Genomic DNA, 17945 nt, shown 5'->3' on the forward strand with positions numbered 1-17945 from the left:
AGTCTGTAGTGTGTGAACTCTACTGTAAGATGGCGCCCCCTAGAGGTGAAAGACAGTTAGAGGTTGTGACAAGGGTTGACTTTTAAAAGACCAAACTGACAATTTTTTTGCAACATTAAAACTTACATTTATAATTTTTCTGAAGGTAAATTTAGCAATGCAATGTATTTAGCTGCTAACAAATTTGCAGAAACAACACTTGACTTAACTCTGAGTTTCATTCCTCCTATTTATTTATTTTTTGATGTTGTTTGCCTCAAAACACTTTTATTTTACTAATTAGTAGTTATATGATTTTTTTAGCTTATTTATTAGATGTTCTGCTGCAACACTTCCAAAATGTATCATGACATTGTCGGTAGAATTGTTCTCACCTGTATTAGGGTAGATGCAAACATCATTGATGTTGGTCTGAGGCTGTATGGAAGAGAACACCTTGCCCTGTAGCAAATAGATAGAACACATAAAAGATAGGACTTCAGAAAGAGTATCAAGGGATCCGGACAGTCCAGTCCTGTTGTTGTACTGATGCAACCATTTCTTTACAACTACACAATGAACATAATGTATGTATGTAATGTACATAACTCTGCCAACAAGTTACCATTTTACATGACCTGATATAAGTGTAAAGAGACTTGAAAACAGCAACAGACTGTATAAATATGAAAACAACCCTTAATACCTCATCATCCACTTGTACAGTAGGATCCAAAAGTCCAAGGCCACTTGCGAAATTACTTCTATTTTGCCTTTTGTTAAGAATGTAATAAAATAAATTGTTACAAATTATATTATCAGCTTAACAAATAAAGTGAAATGTCTTTCAAAAATGTCCAGGAATTTCTGAATATCTCAGTATTTGGTATATTCCCCTTTTGCTTTAATGTCAGCATGCATTTGAGCTGGCATGGACTCCTAATATAAAGTTTAACACTATTAAATACCAGTAGAGTGCATACTATCATTAAGATCAATGGGGGGGGGGGGGGGGAAATACCAAATACCAAATACCAAGATATCTTAAAATTCATCAACCCAATTAAACATAAATGGGGGCATTTAAAGACTGACAAAGCCAAGCATTCTGTCACATCATCAGAAGCTTTCAGAAACACTGTCAAAGCATTCTGGGATAACATGAGTCATTAGGGGTTTCATAAACTTGTGGAGTCCATGCCAGCTCAACTGCATGCTGTTATGAAAGCAAAAGCAGAACATACCAAATACTAAGATATGTGAGTGACATGTGTAGGTAAAGCGGGTCCTGTAATGGCTTTTACTGATTCTTACAGTGTCTTTGTTCCAGATTTTTATAATCTTTGAGTCGGCAGACACAATGAGGTCCAGCTTATCGTGGAAGTGGAGTGACTTGATCGGCAGGCTGTAGAAGTGGTCTTTAACCAGCAGCGGCTGGTTGGAGCGCAGGTCATAGAGCAGTACCTGAGAGACAAAGCAACACAACTACTAAATCTATTTAATATCTTTCAGGCTTCCAAGTGCTAAAATAATAAAAAAAAATGTAAAGGATGTGTTTATGGCCAGTATATCATTCCTAACTCCAACGTACCCCTTTATATTAAAACCAACAGAAAATAGCTTCCCCTGTGCTAACATCACAGGGGAACCAGCTCCACTTGACCTTCACGGTCTGAGCTTCTTTTGATAACAGTGTCACTTTGTGAGTCCACTAATCTCAGGGAGGAGAGGCAAAATTTCACACCATGTGGGCAGCGGAGAGTTTTAAAACAACAACAACAACAACAACAGCAACAAACAGACCGGAAGGCAGACCAATGCTAAAGACATATGTCAACAGGATGGACTGGTGTCCAGCAGCTGTCGACAGTCATCATTACAAAAAAAGCTCACACTTATTTGAATTATTAGCTTTATTCACCTGTCCTGTGCTGGTGCCGGCTGCCATGGTGAGAGAGCCATTAAACTTCAGTGCACTTATGGCAGGCAAACCTCGAACTCTGTCAACAAAACAGAAATAGGGATAACGTTATATCAATATGATATTATGGGGATAAATGGCAATGTGAGACACAAAGACAAAATGATGAAATCATGTTAGATAGTGTTGCTGCTTTGTGAAAGAAAAATAAACTGTGAATCGGATGAAAGCTGGATGTTGTTCCATAATGATGCACAGCTTGTAGTTATTTTCATGCAGCAAAGTTTTATTGGAGTGGCAAAAAGTGCCATGTCGCTACATACAGCATACATCGTCAGGCTAACAACAGCTGAAATTATGTCCCATGTCACTTTAACAGCTTGGTACGTACTCTGCTCCTTCAGGAAGGCTGCTCAGGGCGCAGTCCAGAATGCCCACTCTGTTCCGGACACGAGGGTCCCAGCATTCGACCCTGCCCTGGGATCCAAACGGAAGAGATATCAAACAAACACAGGGTAACACAAGGTTTGAGGAAGCTACAACTTGTGACTTTATAAAGATTTTTAAAGCTAACTGGGGCATTTTATTAGGGTCAATAGAAAACTGCAATGTACTTATTGTGTTGCCAGCTCCAAATGTATGGAAGCGAATCTGTTCCATAATTCAAATTAAAATGAATTAATAGAAATGCTTTTTCATTTTCAAAATAAAGCTGCATTTTTTGAATCATAAATAAAATGAGTAATAAATCATCCAAATTACATTTTCATTTTCTTCTTCAAGACTGCTCATTTTGTCACACGACTAAAAAGAAAACTGCCTTTTCGTTTTCAAGTCCGCCCCCTGCAAATTTTTTTCCAAAATTCAATTTGAATTCGCAATCCCAAGCGGCGCAGGAGAGTGACGTCAGCGGCCTCTGTTCTCCTGCAGCCCCCAGTCTGACCGACCGTGCTAATACGTTAGGGGGCGGTGTGCATATTCGATGCTGGAGCAAGAGGAGAGACAAGAGGAGAGTGTGAAGGCTGTGTTGGTAGCATAGACTGTGGTCCATGTTTTCAGAAACAGCTGGGAAATCACCACCATGTCAACTTCTGTACTGCGGTCAAGCCAAAATCATTCGCACATTTTTTTCCAGTGCGCAAATGCTCTAACATTTACGGTGATCGTAATGAAGCCGCTCTGAAGAGCTGCTGGCAGTGACTGTGGGTCAGACTGCAGACTCACAGTCAGACACATAAAACAGACGGTACTTTACAGTCAGTATTCCCGGTAATAAACTGAAGGTATCAGCGCTGGACCTTACGTCGACGTCGCTCCCATATTGGATGTGGCAGCTCAGCCCCGTGAACTAATACAAGTCAATGGAGTGAACTTTATAAAGCTCCTTCTACAAAGTGCTAACGTATTATGCGTAGCACGGTCGGTCAGACTGGGGGCTGCAGGAGAACAGAGGCCACTGACGTCGGGGGGGGGGGGGTGGCTTAGAAAGGAAAAAGCAGTTTTCTTTTTAGTCGTGTGACAAAATGAGCAGTCTTGAAGAAGAAAATGAAAATGCGATTTGGATGATTTATTACTCATTTTATTTATGAGTCAAAAAATGCAGCTTTATTCTGAAAATGAAAAAGCATTTCTATTAATCCATTTTAATTTGAATTATGGAACAGATTCGCTTCCATACTAATGTAAGGTAGATGTAATGGGTCGAAAAACTGAAAAACTTTAATACTCAGAATTGATGAAACAAACACCTTTCCATCAGTCTATGGAGTAAGATCGCTGTCAAAAAGACGTGTGCATGATTCTAACATTCGTATTTGAAATGTTAAACTTTTGTGTGCAAATAAAAATGTTGTACACAAAATTCTACTGTCATATACGCAAGTCTGAGAAATTGTTTGGGTTAGGATTGTTTTTATGTGAGTATGAATCTAAAAGCTGTGAATGCAAAGTCTTGTGAGCACTACTCTAATTTCTACGACTACGAAGTCATCACTGTGAACACGAATTCAAGTTTTTGGGTAAGAGTAGAAAAGTGTTGAAATGACGTCACGTAAGTCACAGGCAGGTCACAGGGGAAAATAATCGAAAATAATAAAATTAAATAATAGTTTAATGATCGTAGTTACCTTTGTTGGAGCAGAGTGTTAGCTTGCTAGCTTACTTCGGACGATAGCAGTATTGTTTAATAATCAATAAATAGTTCCGAGTCGACGTGTGTTAATGTTACTCCACCTTAAATACATCAGGGACGTTTGGAAAGTTAACGTTAGGCCTGTTCAGGTGTTATTTTACAGGTGTCTTTACTGCTTGCATGTCAGTTAAAATGCTAGTAGTTTTCCATCCCCTTTGTAATAGTGTAGTTGTGAACCTTTGGCTCTTGGTGCTTTTCCTATTTGGTCTGAATTTTAATGAAATAAGTAAAAGTTCCATTTGATATTACTAATAATGAATGAGAAGAAACACCATTTTCATTAGTTTAATATTTATTACTCCAAAAATTTAGACAATAACAAGGATAGCCCCAAATAACAAAAATTGACAATGTCAGTAGTGGGTGTTTCCACCATTTGCCGCAATGACAGCTTGACAGCGACGTCTCATGCCCCTCACTAGCCTCATGATGTTGTTCTGAGGCAATGCGTTCCACTCCTCCACAAGTGCTACACACAGTTCTGCCAGGTCATGTGGGGGTGGGGTACGATCATCCAGTCTCTGCTTCAGCTGGTCCCAGACGTGCTCTATGGGGTTCAGGTCAGGGGACATTGCTGGCCATACCATATGAGGCACTTCGACTTCCTGAAGTCGAGCTGTGACAATTCTGGCACGATGTGGTGGAGCATTACCATCCATGAACAGAAAGTTGGGGGTGTGCTGGCGGAATTGGGAGATGATGATGGGCTCTATGATGTCTCTGAGGTAAGAACGTGCAGTGACTGAGCCATCTACAATAACCAAATCTGTTTTGCGCTGACTGGTGATGCCTGCCCAGACTGTTGCACCTCCTCCACCAAAGGGAACCCTGGGGACCATGTTGACCTCTGCATATCGCTCACCTCGCCTTCTCCAGCAACGCTGACGACCATCATTTCTGTGCAAGGTGACCCGACATTCATCAGTGAACAGGACGTTAGACCACTGCTGCATTGTCCAGGTCACATGGTCTTGTGCCCACTGCAAACGTTCACGGCGGTGTCTTGGTGTCAGTGGAGTCACCTGCAACGGTCGTCTGGCATTCAAGCCAAAGCGGTGGAGTCGGTTTCGAATGGTTTGTCTGGAAACTAGTACCCCTCACATCTCGTAACTGGGCCTGCAGCTGTTTGGCAGTTGCATAACGATGTCTGAGTGCATAGGTCCTTAGGTACTGGTCATTTTTTTGGTATTGGCCCCAATATGTAAGGCACACTGTACACAGTGAGACCATTACGTGGAAAACACAAAATGAGGTGTGTCTATCACCCCAATACAATTGCCTCCCTATCCCAAAACTCTTTGAAGTGAAACAAACACTGTATGTATGAAATCCACTGAGTCTCTCACAATATCCCTAACTTATGGTGAGCAGTGTATATACATATATATTAGGGGTGGGACGATACGGGTAACTCACGATTCGATACTGTGACGATATTTGGCCCACGATAATGATAATATCCCGATACACGATATCTGCAATATTCGATATATTGCAATTTGCAATTTCATCAACAATATATCACGATATGTGACTGAAAAAGGAAAAATACCCATAAAAAGGAAAATGTCTTATGCATCTATTTAATTTATTTTATTTTATTTTATATAAATTTAATATGCCTTGATGTGTCCAGGTTGACCCAAAGCACTTTTATGTTCCCACTTCCCAGGTACTGGATGGGTGAACATAACTCTGCACATAATTGGTTGCATACTGAAATGTGCCCAATATTTCATTTAATTTTTATGTTATTCTTATCTTCTTTAGCTATTGTTAAACTAAAACGGGCCCAAGTTTACATAAAACAAGTTGCTACTGACTTTTCAGTATCAGAAAGCACTGTCCTGGTTTACATAAGACATGTTATTAATGTTCATGCACTTTAACGTGTCCAGCTCAGGGTTCTCTCCAGACAGTGGAACAGCGGCGCTGCGCCGCTATACTCATTTTCAATGTTAGCTGCTTTATAGCGGGACGGCTGTTAGTGGGCTGCCGCGGTCTTCTCGTTAAAAAAAGCGCCCCCCGGCTGACGGTGACGAGCATCCGTTCGTCCGTCGGTCCCCCAGCTGACAGCAAGGAGCCGGGGGACGGACGGACGAACGCTCCCCCCCACTGACGGCGATAACGACCGCACCAGTGTTCTCCCGTCATCTGTCTTGTAAAAGCCAAAGTGGGTCCACACTTTAGAGTGGAAACTTGCGGGTGGGTCTTTGATTTGTTTTTCGTTCGTTTTCCCACAAACAGGACAGGAGAGATTAAGTACTGACGGTTACAACGGGGTAAATCCATAATGTGTGTTGTAATAAAATATCGATACTTGCCGTCAGTGTATCGATTATTTATTGCGACAGAGAGCACAACAATATATTGCAATATCGATTTTTTTCCCCACCTCGAATATATATATACACACACACTGCACTTGTACTCTGATTAGACTTAATTGTATTGCAATGACAATAAACTGAATGAATCTCATCACATGTTCATTATTAGTCTTATGTATAGCACACATCAAGCATCTGTTTTTGTTTTTGTTTTTTTATTAAAATATAACATGCAGTGGTCACATATACTTCTCTTCTCTCTTCAGATGCAGTTTTAAAATATTTCACCACCAGCCCAGTGACACAGCATCAGGTGCTCCTGTCCCTCTAAATCAGCGCAGCAGAGTGACACAACATCAGGACTAAAGGCTGGACCAATAGACCTGCTGACTGGACATCTCTTCTGACTAGTTCACACAGAGGACCAGTTCAAATAAAAAAGCAGTTACGCATTTTCCAAAAACAAAGATGGGAGAGTGTCAACATGACTTTTGTAACAGAGTCTTAGTCAGTGCTGAAAAAATCAAAAGAAGCTGGCTGATGTACTCAAACAGAAATATAGCTTGCACTGCTTCTGCTGCTAAATGTTTGCTCCAAAAGAATACAGACTTAGGGCGTTTTCACACCTATAGTTCGTTTGCTCTGGTCCGAATCAGGGACCAACTTGTTACAATGTTGCATATTACCTCGAGTTTGGTTCGTGTTCACACGGCAGCATTTACAAGTGGACCAAAATGTGTGATGCGCGAGGAAACTGCTCTCTAATTGGTCTAAATTTCGAAAACGAGGCAGCAATTCAGCTGAATTTAGCACCAAGCAGACAGGAAGTCAAGCACTGAAACAACTACAATATGACATCCGGTTACTTTTCAAAATAAAACACTCCGTGTTTACACCAGCACACAAATCTCAAAAAAGAGACAAACACAAGCTCTTCTGCTGATCCTTCGGTCGGGAACACTTCCTGTCGTTGTTTTTAGTAACACAGATCTATAACTGCGGTCGCGAGTGATTATGTGATTATCGCAGAAACTCCTCGGCCTCGAGATGCCAGCTGTCTACTGTACTGCGCCGTGTCCGACCCAATACGCAACCGGGGGTTACCGGACGGCGGATGGCAGAGCAAAACACCTGATCGGCCGTAACGCAGCGGACACGTATCCAGTGGAAATTTGGAGTTAAGCACTGATGCTTCCTGCAGTTGGGTCGGATCGAGTTGGATCATGTTCTCACCACAAACGAACTGTACCAGAGTTTTTTTTGGAACCGAGACCACCTCTTCGACAAGGTCTCGGTCCGGTTGTTTTGGTCCGCACCCGAGTGTGATTGATTTGTTCACACCTTCCCAAACGAACTGCACCAAGGGGGTAAACGCTCCAGGGTTCGATTCAACCGAACTAAACAAGGCAGGTGTGAAAACACCCTTAATAAGGAGGACTAAAGGACTGGAAAAATGCAAGCCACTTGCTGAAGGTTCATGAGGATAGCCAGGAGCACAACACCCACATGGCAACATGGAAGGAGTTGGTGGTCGTTTTGCAAAGCGGCTGACAATAGAGAGAGATGGCGAGATAGAGTAAGTCTGCTAGTCCATGAACTGCATATTATTTCAAATAGTACAATTTTATGAATAAATACTGGACAAACACGTTATTGACTTTACCTGTGATGCTTCACCTAAGCTGGCATCTCCACCCGGTCCACTGCTGTTAGCCAAGGCTTTGGCGCATGCGCGTTTGGAGTAATCGGAGTTCGATTATTTTTCCCTGTGACCTGCCTGTGACCTACGTGACGTCATTTCAACTCTTTTCTACTCGTACCAAAAAACTTTAATTCCTGTTCACAGTGAAGACTTCGTAGTCGTAGAAATTAGAGTAGTGCTCACAAGACTTTGCATTCACAGCTTTTGGATTCATACTCACATAAAACCAATCCTAACCCAACCAATTTCTCAGACTTGTGTATATGACAGTAGAATTTTGTGTACAACAATTTTATTTGCGCACAAATGTTTAACATTACGAATACGAATGTTAGAATCATGGACACGTCTTTTTGACAGCGATCTTACTCCATATCAGTCCAGCTCATAAAACACATATATTTAAACATATGAAAATACTGGCAAAATGAACCATTTTATTTCTTAAAGTTCTCTGCTTTACTTTAATATAATGCAGTAGAAGTCTTTGTATATTCTAAAAGGCACTAAGCAATGAACAGCCAGCCATACACACAGTCATGGGTTCACTGGTGTCTGCTTATAACTGATGCCTCATCTCATACACAGCCTGCAGTGGCACTTACCTCAGAGGTTCCTGTGGCAAACAAATGATGGATGGGATTGATGTCACACACATTGTTCTCTCTGGTGGAGAAGTCAAGACAAAGAATCATCATGAACATAGGCTCAGAGCAATGACATCAAGCTGACCAGTTAATGATCAGCAATGTCAGACTGCACAAAAGACTTGAATGGTACAATAATCTTTTTTGTGTATGATCACACTGCAGGGACATATAAGAAAGGTCAGAGCAGACAACTTTCTATGACTCTGTGGTGGCATCAGCCATTTACTATGGCGTAGTCTGCTGTAGTAGCAGCATTGCAGCAGCAGGCAGGAGGAGACTAGATAAATTTATAAAGAAGGCCAGCTCCATCCTGGGATGCCCTCTTGACTCAGTGCAGGTGGTGGGAGAGAGCAGGATGATGGATAAGCTGTCATCGCTGCTGGTGCAGGAGTCCCACCCCCTGCAGGTCTCTATCTCAGCACTGGGCAGCTCCTTCAGCAACAGACTGATACACCTCAAGTGTGTGAAGGAGAGGAATTGCAGGTCCTTCTTTCCTGCTGCTGTAAGACTGTACAACCAGCACTGCTCCCAAAAGACCTCACATGTGCATTTCGTCATAAAAGAACCTCTTTTCTCGTTTTTTTGCACTAACTGGTCAATTTCACATACCCATATCCGACAATTATACTGTTAACAGTGTAAAACATTATTCATATACTATGTATATGACAGTTCTGTTTTGTATTTCTTACTTCCTACTTTTTTATTGCATTGTTTTATCTTTTAATATTATTGTTTATTACAATACCCTGTCCTTTGGCTGCTGTGATGAAGAAATTTCCCCATTTGTTGTACTTACAGAGCATCTGTCTGAAGGGAGTTGAGGAAGCGTCCTTGTTCAAGATTCAGCCTGAAAACTTCTGAACTAAAATATAAACAAAAAATCAACTGTGATCAGCAAACAAATTTGTTCCACTTGCACAGGACAAATATCGAAAAGGTGCCAGAAGTACAGAGTGCCTCAACATCTATTGTTCAATCCTATTCTCACCTTGTCCCCACAAAAAAGAGGTCGCAGGAAGGATAGTGGTAGGAAAAGTCCCGCCCAAACTTTGGAATGCGTGTCTTGTAGTAGTATCCGTGCTGGGAGTGAAACTCTACGTAGCGGTCAGAGTGTAAAAACACCAACTGCACAGGCACACAGAAAATAAATGGTGAACAGAGATGTCGTGGTCTACAAATCATACTTCCAGATGTAAGAAAAATGTGTTTGTTGGGTACAGACCCCAACAAATGTCACATCATCCTGATCTTAATAGTTTTTCAGTGAAAATGAAAATTGTGATGCAAGAATGATAATTTCCAATAATCAGGAATCATACTTTAATAGCAATGTCGAACTAATCGCAATATGAGTTTTTGAAAAGATGTCGTGCAACCCTACATCATACATACTGTAAGTAATATAGTTTTAATCATGTCCCTGTGATCTAGATGGAAGTTAATCTGATTAGTTTGGGTAATAGAACAGATTGATATACTACATGTAGTTTATTAATTGTAAACCCAAAAACGTCTGGACTTAAGTCAGAAATAATCTTCAGCAACCACCACTGAAATCTAATTCCACAAATATTATCATGCTTATAACATTAGTATACAGGGATGGGTACCGAATTCGGTACTTTTATTGGTACCGACCGAATTCCCCCCGAAGTACCGAGTATCAATTCACGTGGAGTCAATCGGTACCACATTTCGGTACATGAACGCACCTTCACGGGCGTCAGTAAGAGCGGAAGTCGCGGCGTAAAGTACGTTGCATTCTCTGTCAGAAAGACAACAAATGTGTCTCCAAAATAAGAGCTTTACATTGCACCCCACTGGAGTTTAGAACTGGGTTCTTAGCGAAGGGCTTTTAATTTGAAAGGAGCGACCGGTAGTAGCTTGCTGCTACAACAAGAAGCGGAAAACGAAGACAGCTACAGAGATCTCAGCGGCTGTCCAGTTGCTCATCTTGACGTCCGCGGATGAAGTGATGGACTGACTGCTGTGATCAGCTGTTTCCTGGTTTTAAAACTCCCCGGCTGTTGCTCGCACTATAGACACATATATACATAGACGCCTCATTGAGAGCTGGGACCACTGCACGTCAACGTCGCTGCAATGGGAGGAGGCAGCTCAGCCCCGTGAACTAATACGAGTCAATGAAGTGAACTTTATAAAGCTCACTTCTACAAAGTGCCATAAGTTAATGCTTTTCATTTACATATTCACACACGTACGGATATATTCATTAAACAGATACGAACCAAAAACAACGTAACGTTCTCTGATGACTATAAACATGAACTACTCCTTATATGTTCAGTCTACAGGTCTGCACCAAACCACAATATGTATTTTTATGATGTTTTTACCAGTTTTTATAGCTGCTAATGTATGTAATGCTGTGTCTGTGATGATACATGACAGTTAAATATTTAATCTGTGTCTTTAAAAAAACAGATCCTGACATGTAAATGTGACATCTTTCTACCATTCTGTCAACTTATTTAATTAAATTTAAGTTTAGATAACTGACTTCATATGAATCAGAAATACTTCATTGATGCCCTACGAGAAACTGCTCCCATTCAAAGTCAAGAATATGCAGAAAAATACTACTACTACTACTAATAATAATAATAATAACAACAATAGTAATTAAAACTGCAAGCAGTGATGAACGGGCCCTCGCAGTCCGCGCGCGCGCCGGGGCATGCTGCTGTCCAAACGCGCGCCGCCTTAAGCCACATTGCTTGATCGTTGTTCACGGAGGCGGCAACCGCCTGCGTTTGGGACAGTGCACGCGGGGGTTGAATATCAGCTTCTTCTCTTCCTGCAATCCACAGAAACCCAAATGGACTGCAGGTGAATGACTTCTAAAAAATTTTGTAATCGGGTACGTTTTGACAATCGATTCTGCACTGTTACGTTGTGTGAAGTGTTACAGCCTTCTCTTTGCCTTTGTCTGGAATTCAGGCATGGACACCTGTGTTTTTGCAGGGAATAGATTGGAAGTGGGACAGAGAGGGGGGGGTTGTGGCTTGCAGTAAACTTCCTCCACCCTAAATTCGAACCCGTGCCCACTGCGTATGTGGCATGCACTCCAACCACTCGACCACCGGCGCAGCTAAGACACTGTCTTCTGTTGTCACCGTGAAGGCAGGAAGGCAGCGCATCATAGGGGAGGATGGAAGTGGAATGCCACAGATTTAGATAGGTAGTGGAGTGCAGCCAGATGTGATTCTTCCTTTTGGAAAGGGACAGCAGTCAAGTGACCAGGTTTGACCAGCGTCCTGCAGTAGCTGTGTTTAACCACAGAACTCACTCAGTTGTTTCATATCGCAGGGGAAGCCACTTCGTTCATCGCGGAAAAGTTGGGCAGAATCACAACTACACACATCTTGTTGTGTGCCACATTGACAGGGCAGACACAACACGCAAATGGCATTCTTAGCAAATTGGCTTATTTGAAAATTGTGTGCTGTGGCTCACTACCACTCACTTATCCATTATGTGGCTCTACCCATTACCCTTCAAATATGCCCTGTTGTAACGTGCAATGTAGACAAAACTACCTGCAAATGTCATGTACATCTGACTATGTTTGTCATTACTGCACATAAATGAGTGTAGAATAATGCTTCACTTGCCTTCTTTCAACAATGTATTTATGGCTGTCTATCAGTGTCAAGCTTTTGATCTAAGTTCTGCTTTGTTTGCTAGTTTTTATTCCAAGAAGTGCGTGCTGCCACCTTTTGAAGTTTCAATAAAATCTGATGAATATGCGGCTGACTTACTGGAATTGAATGAAATTACTCAGAGGTTATTCAGACAGGATACATGTGCATTGAAAGACAACAATGCCATCTAGTGGCGACTTGCATCACGTACACCATAAATTCATGTGCTTCTAAGCAAAATTGACCACTTCCTATTGGACTGAGAGTGTGGGTGTAAATGAGTCATTTGTGCGTCTTGCCATAACACACATGCGTGCCAAATTTCATTTATGTATATGCATGTAGGGCGCCAACATTGACTGAGATAATACTTACCTCATGTTTCCAGTGGGTTTCCAGTGGGTGGCGCTATTGATATGACACAGTATTGATGCACAGATCTATTCAGGGCGACTCCATCTAGATTCCCTCTAGATTTGGCCGAGATAGAACATTGTATGAAGAAGTTATGAGGACACGATGCTTTACGGCGAAGGATTTGAATTGACCGCCCCACTGTGGCCAGCAGGTATGACGTAGGATAAAGATTTCCATAACTTTTCATCTTCAAGGTCAGAGGATGCTACTGAGTGACTTTGAAGTCGGTGGTGTTACATCTGTAGGAGGAGATAATTTACGTACGAAGATTGGCAATATTTCAAAATGGCGGCAAAAATCAAAATGGCCGACTTAGTATTGATGCTGAGATTTATTTGGGGAGACAGCCTCTACACTTAATAGAAGTTTGGTGTGGATAGGAAATTATATGTTAAAGTTATAAAGCCTTGATGTTTGACCGCGAGGGGAAAAAATGGTTTCCACCGCCCCGCCCACTAAAGCATGTCGCAGCTGAAAGATTTTAATAACTTTTGTTCTCCAAGGCATGAAGAAAATTACTGAGTTAATGTGAAGACTGTGGTGTTTAAGCTCTAGGACAAGATAATTTTCAAAGTAGTCATGAATTTGTCAAAAATGCCGCCACACATCAAAATAACTGACTTCCTGTTGGAGTGAGAGTAAGCATCCAAATGGGTTTTTTGTGCGTCTGGTCATGATGAAGGTGCGTACCAATTTTCGTCCTTCTATGTACAAGTAGGAGGCGGGGCATCACAATAGGGGGCGCTACAGAGCCACGCGTCACCGCCACGCCCCATGACCACACAGATCTCATCACGGCGACTCCCTCTGCATTCCTGAGAGATTTGGCCGTGATAGGAAATTGTATGAAGAAGTTATGAGGACACGATGCTTTACGGCGAAGGATTCGAATTGCCCGCTCCACTGTGGCCAGCAGGTATGACGTAGGATAAAGATTTTAATAACTTTTCATCTTCAAGGTCACAGGATGCTACTGAGTGACTTTGAAGTCGGTGGCGTTACATCTGTAGGAGGAGATAATTTAAGTATGAAGATTGGCAATATTTCAAAATGATGGCGAAAAGCAAAATGGCCGACTTAGTATTGATGCTGAGATTTGTTCGGGGAGACAGCCTCTACAGTTACGAGCAGTTTGGTGTGGATAGGAAATTGTATGATAAAGTTATAAAGCCTCGATGCTTGACGGCGTGAGGAAAAAATGGTTTCGACCGCACCGCCCACTAAAGTTTGGCGCAGCTGAATGATTTCCATAACTTTTGTTCTTCAAGACATGAAGAAAATTACTGACTTAATTTGAAGACTGTTGTGTTTAAGCTCTAGGACAAGATAATTTTCAAAGTAGGCATGAATTGGACAAAAACACCGCCACACATCTAAATAGCTGACTTCCTGTTGGAGTGACAGTATGGTCCCCACAGACTTTTTTGTGCGTCTGCTCACGATGAATCTGCGTACCGAATTTCGTTCATCTACGCGCATTTGGAAGGCAGGGAAGAACATTAAGGGGCGCTACAGAGCCCGCAGGTCACGACCTATTCCAAATTTGGTGAGTTTTTGGGTATGTTCAGGCCTCCAAAATTGCAGTTAAAGCGGTACACTAGTCCTTCCAATTACAATAGGGACCTCACAGGTCGATGACCTGCTTGGGCCCTAATAACCAAAACTATATATGGTGCATATTTAGGGCCCGAGCAGGTCATCGACCTGTGAGGTCCCTATTGTAATTGGAAGAATTATTCTTCGTTATTATTTTTCCTGTACCACTTTAACGGCAATTTTGGAGGCCTGGACATACCCAAAAACTCACCAAATTTGGAATATACGTCACATCTAGTGACATCTAGTGACATCATCTAGTGATAATTTAATGCCGTTGGGCGAGGTTGTGACCTGCGGGCTCTGTAGCGCCCCCCTAATGTTTATCCCTTCGTCCTGCAAGTGCCTAGAAGAACGAAATGTGGTACGCAGATTCCTCAGGACCAGACGCACAAAAAACCTATTTGGACCCCTAGTGTCAGTCCAACAGGAAGTCAGCTATTTAGATGTGTGGCGGCGTTTTTGTCCAATTCATGCTTACTTTGAAAATTATCTTGTCCTAGAGCTTAAACGCCATATTCTTCAAATTAGCTCAGTAATTTTCTTGGAGAACAAAAGTTATTAAAATCTTTCAGCTGCGACATACTTTAGTGGGCGGGGCGGTGGAAACCATTTTTTCCCCTCGCGGTCAAACATCAAGGCTTTATAACTTAATCATACAATTTCCTATCCACACCAAACTTCTCATAAGTGTAGAGGCTGCCTCCCCAAATAAATCTCAGCATCAATACTAAGTCGGACATTTTGATTTTGGCCGCCATGTTCAAATATTGCCAATCTTCGTAATTAAATTATCTCCTCCTACAGATGTAACGCCACCGACTTCAAAGTGACTCAGAAGCATCCTCTGACCTTGAAGATGAAAAGTTATTAAAATCTTTATCCTACGTCATACCTGCTGGCCACAGTGGAGCGGTCAATTCAAATCCTTCGCCGTAAAGCATCGTGTCCTCGTAACTTCTTCATACGATGTCTTATCTCGGCCAAATTGCTCAGGAATGCAGAGGGAGTCGCCCTGATGAGATCTGTGTAGTCATGGGGCGTGGCCGTGACGCGTGGGCTCTGTAGCGCCACCTATTGTGATGCCCCGCCTCCTACTTGTAACATAGAAGGACGAAAATTGGTATGCATATTCCTCATGACCGGACGCACAAAAAACCCATTTGGACCCCTAGTGTCAGTCCAACAGGAAGGCAGCCTTTTAGATGTGTGGCGGCGTTTTTGTCCAAATCTTGCCTACTTTGAAAATTATCTTGTCCTAGAGCTTAAACACCACAGTCTTCAAATTTACTCAGTAATTTTCTTCATGCCTCGAAGAACAAAAGTTATCGAAATCATTCAAATGCGCCATGGTTATGTTCACCGTTCGGTGGAAACCATTTTGTCCTCACGCCGTCAAACATCGAGGCTTTATAACTTCAACATACAATTTCCTATCCACACCAAACTGCTCGTAACTGTAGAGGCTGTCTCCCCGAACAAATCTCAGCATCAATACTTAGTCTGCCATTTTGCTTTTGGCCGCCATGTTGAATTATGCCAATCTTCGTACTTAAATTATCTCCTCCTACAGATGTAACACCACCGACTTCAAAGTCACTCAGTAGCTTCCCCTGACCTTGAAGATGAAAAGTTATGGAAATCTTTATCCTACGTCATACCTGCTGGCAGTTGCGGAGCCCGCCATAACAATCCTTCGCCATGAAGCATCAAGTCCTGATAACTCCTTCATACTATTTCCTAGCTCTGCCAAATCTAGAGGGAATCTAGAAGGAGTCGCCCTGAATAGATCTGTGCATCAATACTGTGTCATATCCATAGCGCCTCCCACTGGAAACCCACTGGAAACATGAAGTAAGTTTTATCGCGGTCAATTTTGGCGCCCTACATGCATGTACATGAATGAAATTTGGCACGCATGTGTGTCATGACAAGACGCACAAATGACTCATTTACACCCACACTCTCAGTCCAACAGGAAGTGGTCAATTTTGCTTAGAAGCACATGAATTTATGGTGTACTTGATACAAGTCGCCACTAGATGGCACTGTTGTCTTTCAAGGCACATGTATCCTATCTAGATAACCTCTAAATGATTCCATTCAATTCCAGTAAGGCAGCCGCATATTCATCAGATTTTATTGAAACTTCAAAAGGTGGCAGCATGCAGTTCTTGGAATAAAAAATAGTAAATAAAGCAGAACTTAGATCAAAAGCTTGACACTGATAGACAGCCATAAATACATTTTTGAAAGAAGGCAAGTGAAGTATTATTCTACACTCATTTATGTGCAGTGATGACAGACATAGTCAGATGAACATGGCATTTGCAGGTAGTTTTGTCTGAATTGCACGTTACAACAGGGCATATTTGAAGGGTAATGAGTTGAGCCACATAATGGATAAGTCAGTGGTAGTAAGCCACAGCACACAATTTTCAAATAAGCCAATTTGCTAAGAATGCCATTTGCGTGTTGTGTCTGCCCTGTCAATGTGGCACACAACAAGATGTGTGCAGTTGTGATTCTGCCCAACTTTTCCGCGATGAACGAAGTGGCTTCCCCTGCGATATGAAACAACTGAGTGAGTTCTGTGGTTAAACACAGCTACTGCAGGACGCTGGTCAAACCTGGTCACTTGACCGCTGTCCCTTTCAAAAAGGAAGAATCACATCTGACTGCACTCCACTACCTATCTAAATCTGTGGCATTCCACTTCCATCCTCCCCTATGATGCGCTGCCTTCCTGCCTTCACAATGACAACAGAAGGCAGTGTCTTAGCTGCGTTGGTAGTCGAGTGGTTAGAGTGCATGCCACATACGCAGTGGGCCCGGGTTCGAATTTAGGGCAGAGGAAGTTTACTGCAAGCCACAACCCCCCCTTCTCTGTCCCACTTCCAATCTATTCCCTGCAAAAACACAGGTGTCCATGCCTGAATTCCAGACAAAGGCAAAGAGAAGGCCGTAACACTTCACACAACATAACAGTGCAGAATCGATTGTCAAAACGTACCTGCTTACTAAATGTTTTAGAAATCATTCACCTGTAGTCCATTTGGATTTCTGTGGATGGCAGGATGTTGTTCTGACTTCACCTGAAAGCGCTAGATACTGGCAGGGGCAACCCACCACGTTACAAACACACGTTGGGAGAAGAGGCTGATCTTCACCCCCGGCGTGCACTGTCCCAAACGCAGGCAGTTGCCGCCTCCGTGAACAATGACCAAGCAACGGGGCTTAAGCCGCGGCGCGTTTGGACGGCAGCACGCCCCGGCGCGCGCGCGGACTGCGAGGGCCCGTTCATCACTGCTTGCAGTTTTAATTATAATAGTAGCCCACTGCAACTTTACTCTTTTTTTTACTATAATTAAATGTTGTTTTATACAATATCATATGTTATAATGTTCTTTCATGGAGTATATCTCTATTCTGCTGAAAAAAAAAGCAGGCTCACTGCTGTTGCAGTTTCTTATCTTGATTTGCAGACTTTG

General features: G+C 42.3%; 1 protein-coding gene across 1 annotated transcript in view; it reads right to left on the reverse strand.

Annotated features, from left to right (window-relative positions):
- nol10 (nucleolar protein 10) overlaps positions 1–17945 on the reverse strand; it is a 29588-nt gene that overhangs the window by 9868 nt on the left and 1775 nt on the right. Inside the window, exons 6-12 of the mRNA XM_030392111.1 lie at positions 9765–9901; positions 9573–9638; positions 8729–8789; positions 2292–2377; positions 1901–1979; positions 1294–1443; positions 375–441 (exon numbers count right to left, since the gene is read on the reverse strand). Coding sequence (XP_030247971.1) covers positions 375–441; positions 1294–1443; positions 1901–1979; positions 2292–2377; positions 8729–8789; positions 9573–9638; positions 9765–9901 — 646 coding nt within the window. The remainder of the gene's footprint in view (positions 1–374; positions 442–1293; positions 1444–1900; positions 1980–2291; positions 2378–8728; positions 8790–9572; positions 9639–9764; positions 9902–17945) is intronic.

Source organism: Sparus aurata, chromosome 16 (assembly GCF_900880675.1).
Source record: "Sparus aurata chromosome 16, fSpaAur1.1, whole genome shotgun sequence".
Classification (NCBI taxonomy): Eukaryota; Metazoa; Chordata; class Actinopteri; order Spariformes; family Sparidae; genus Sparus; species Sparus aurata.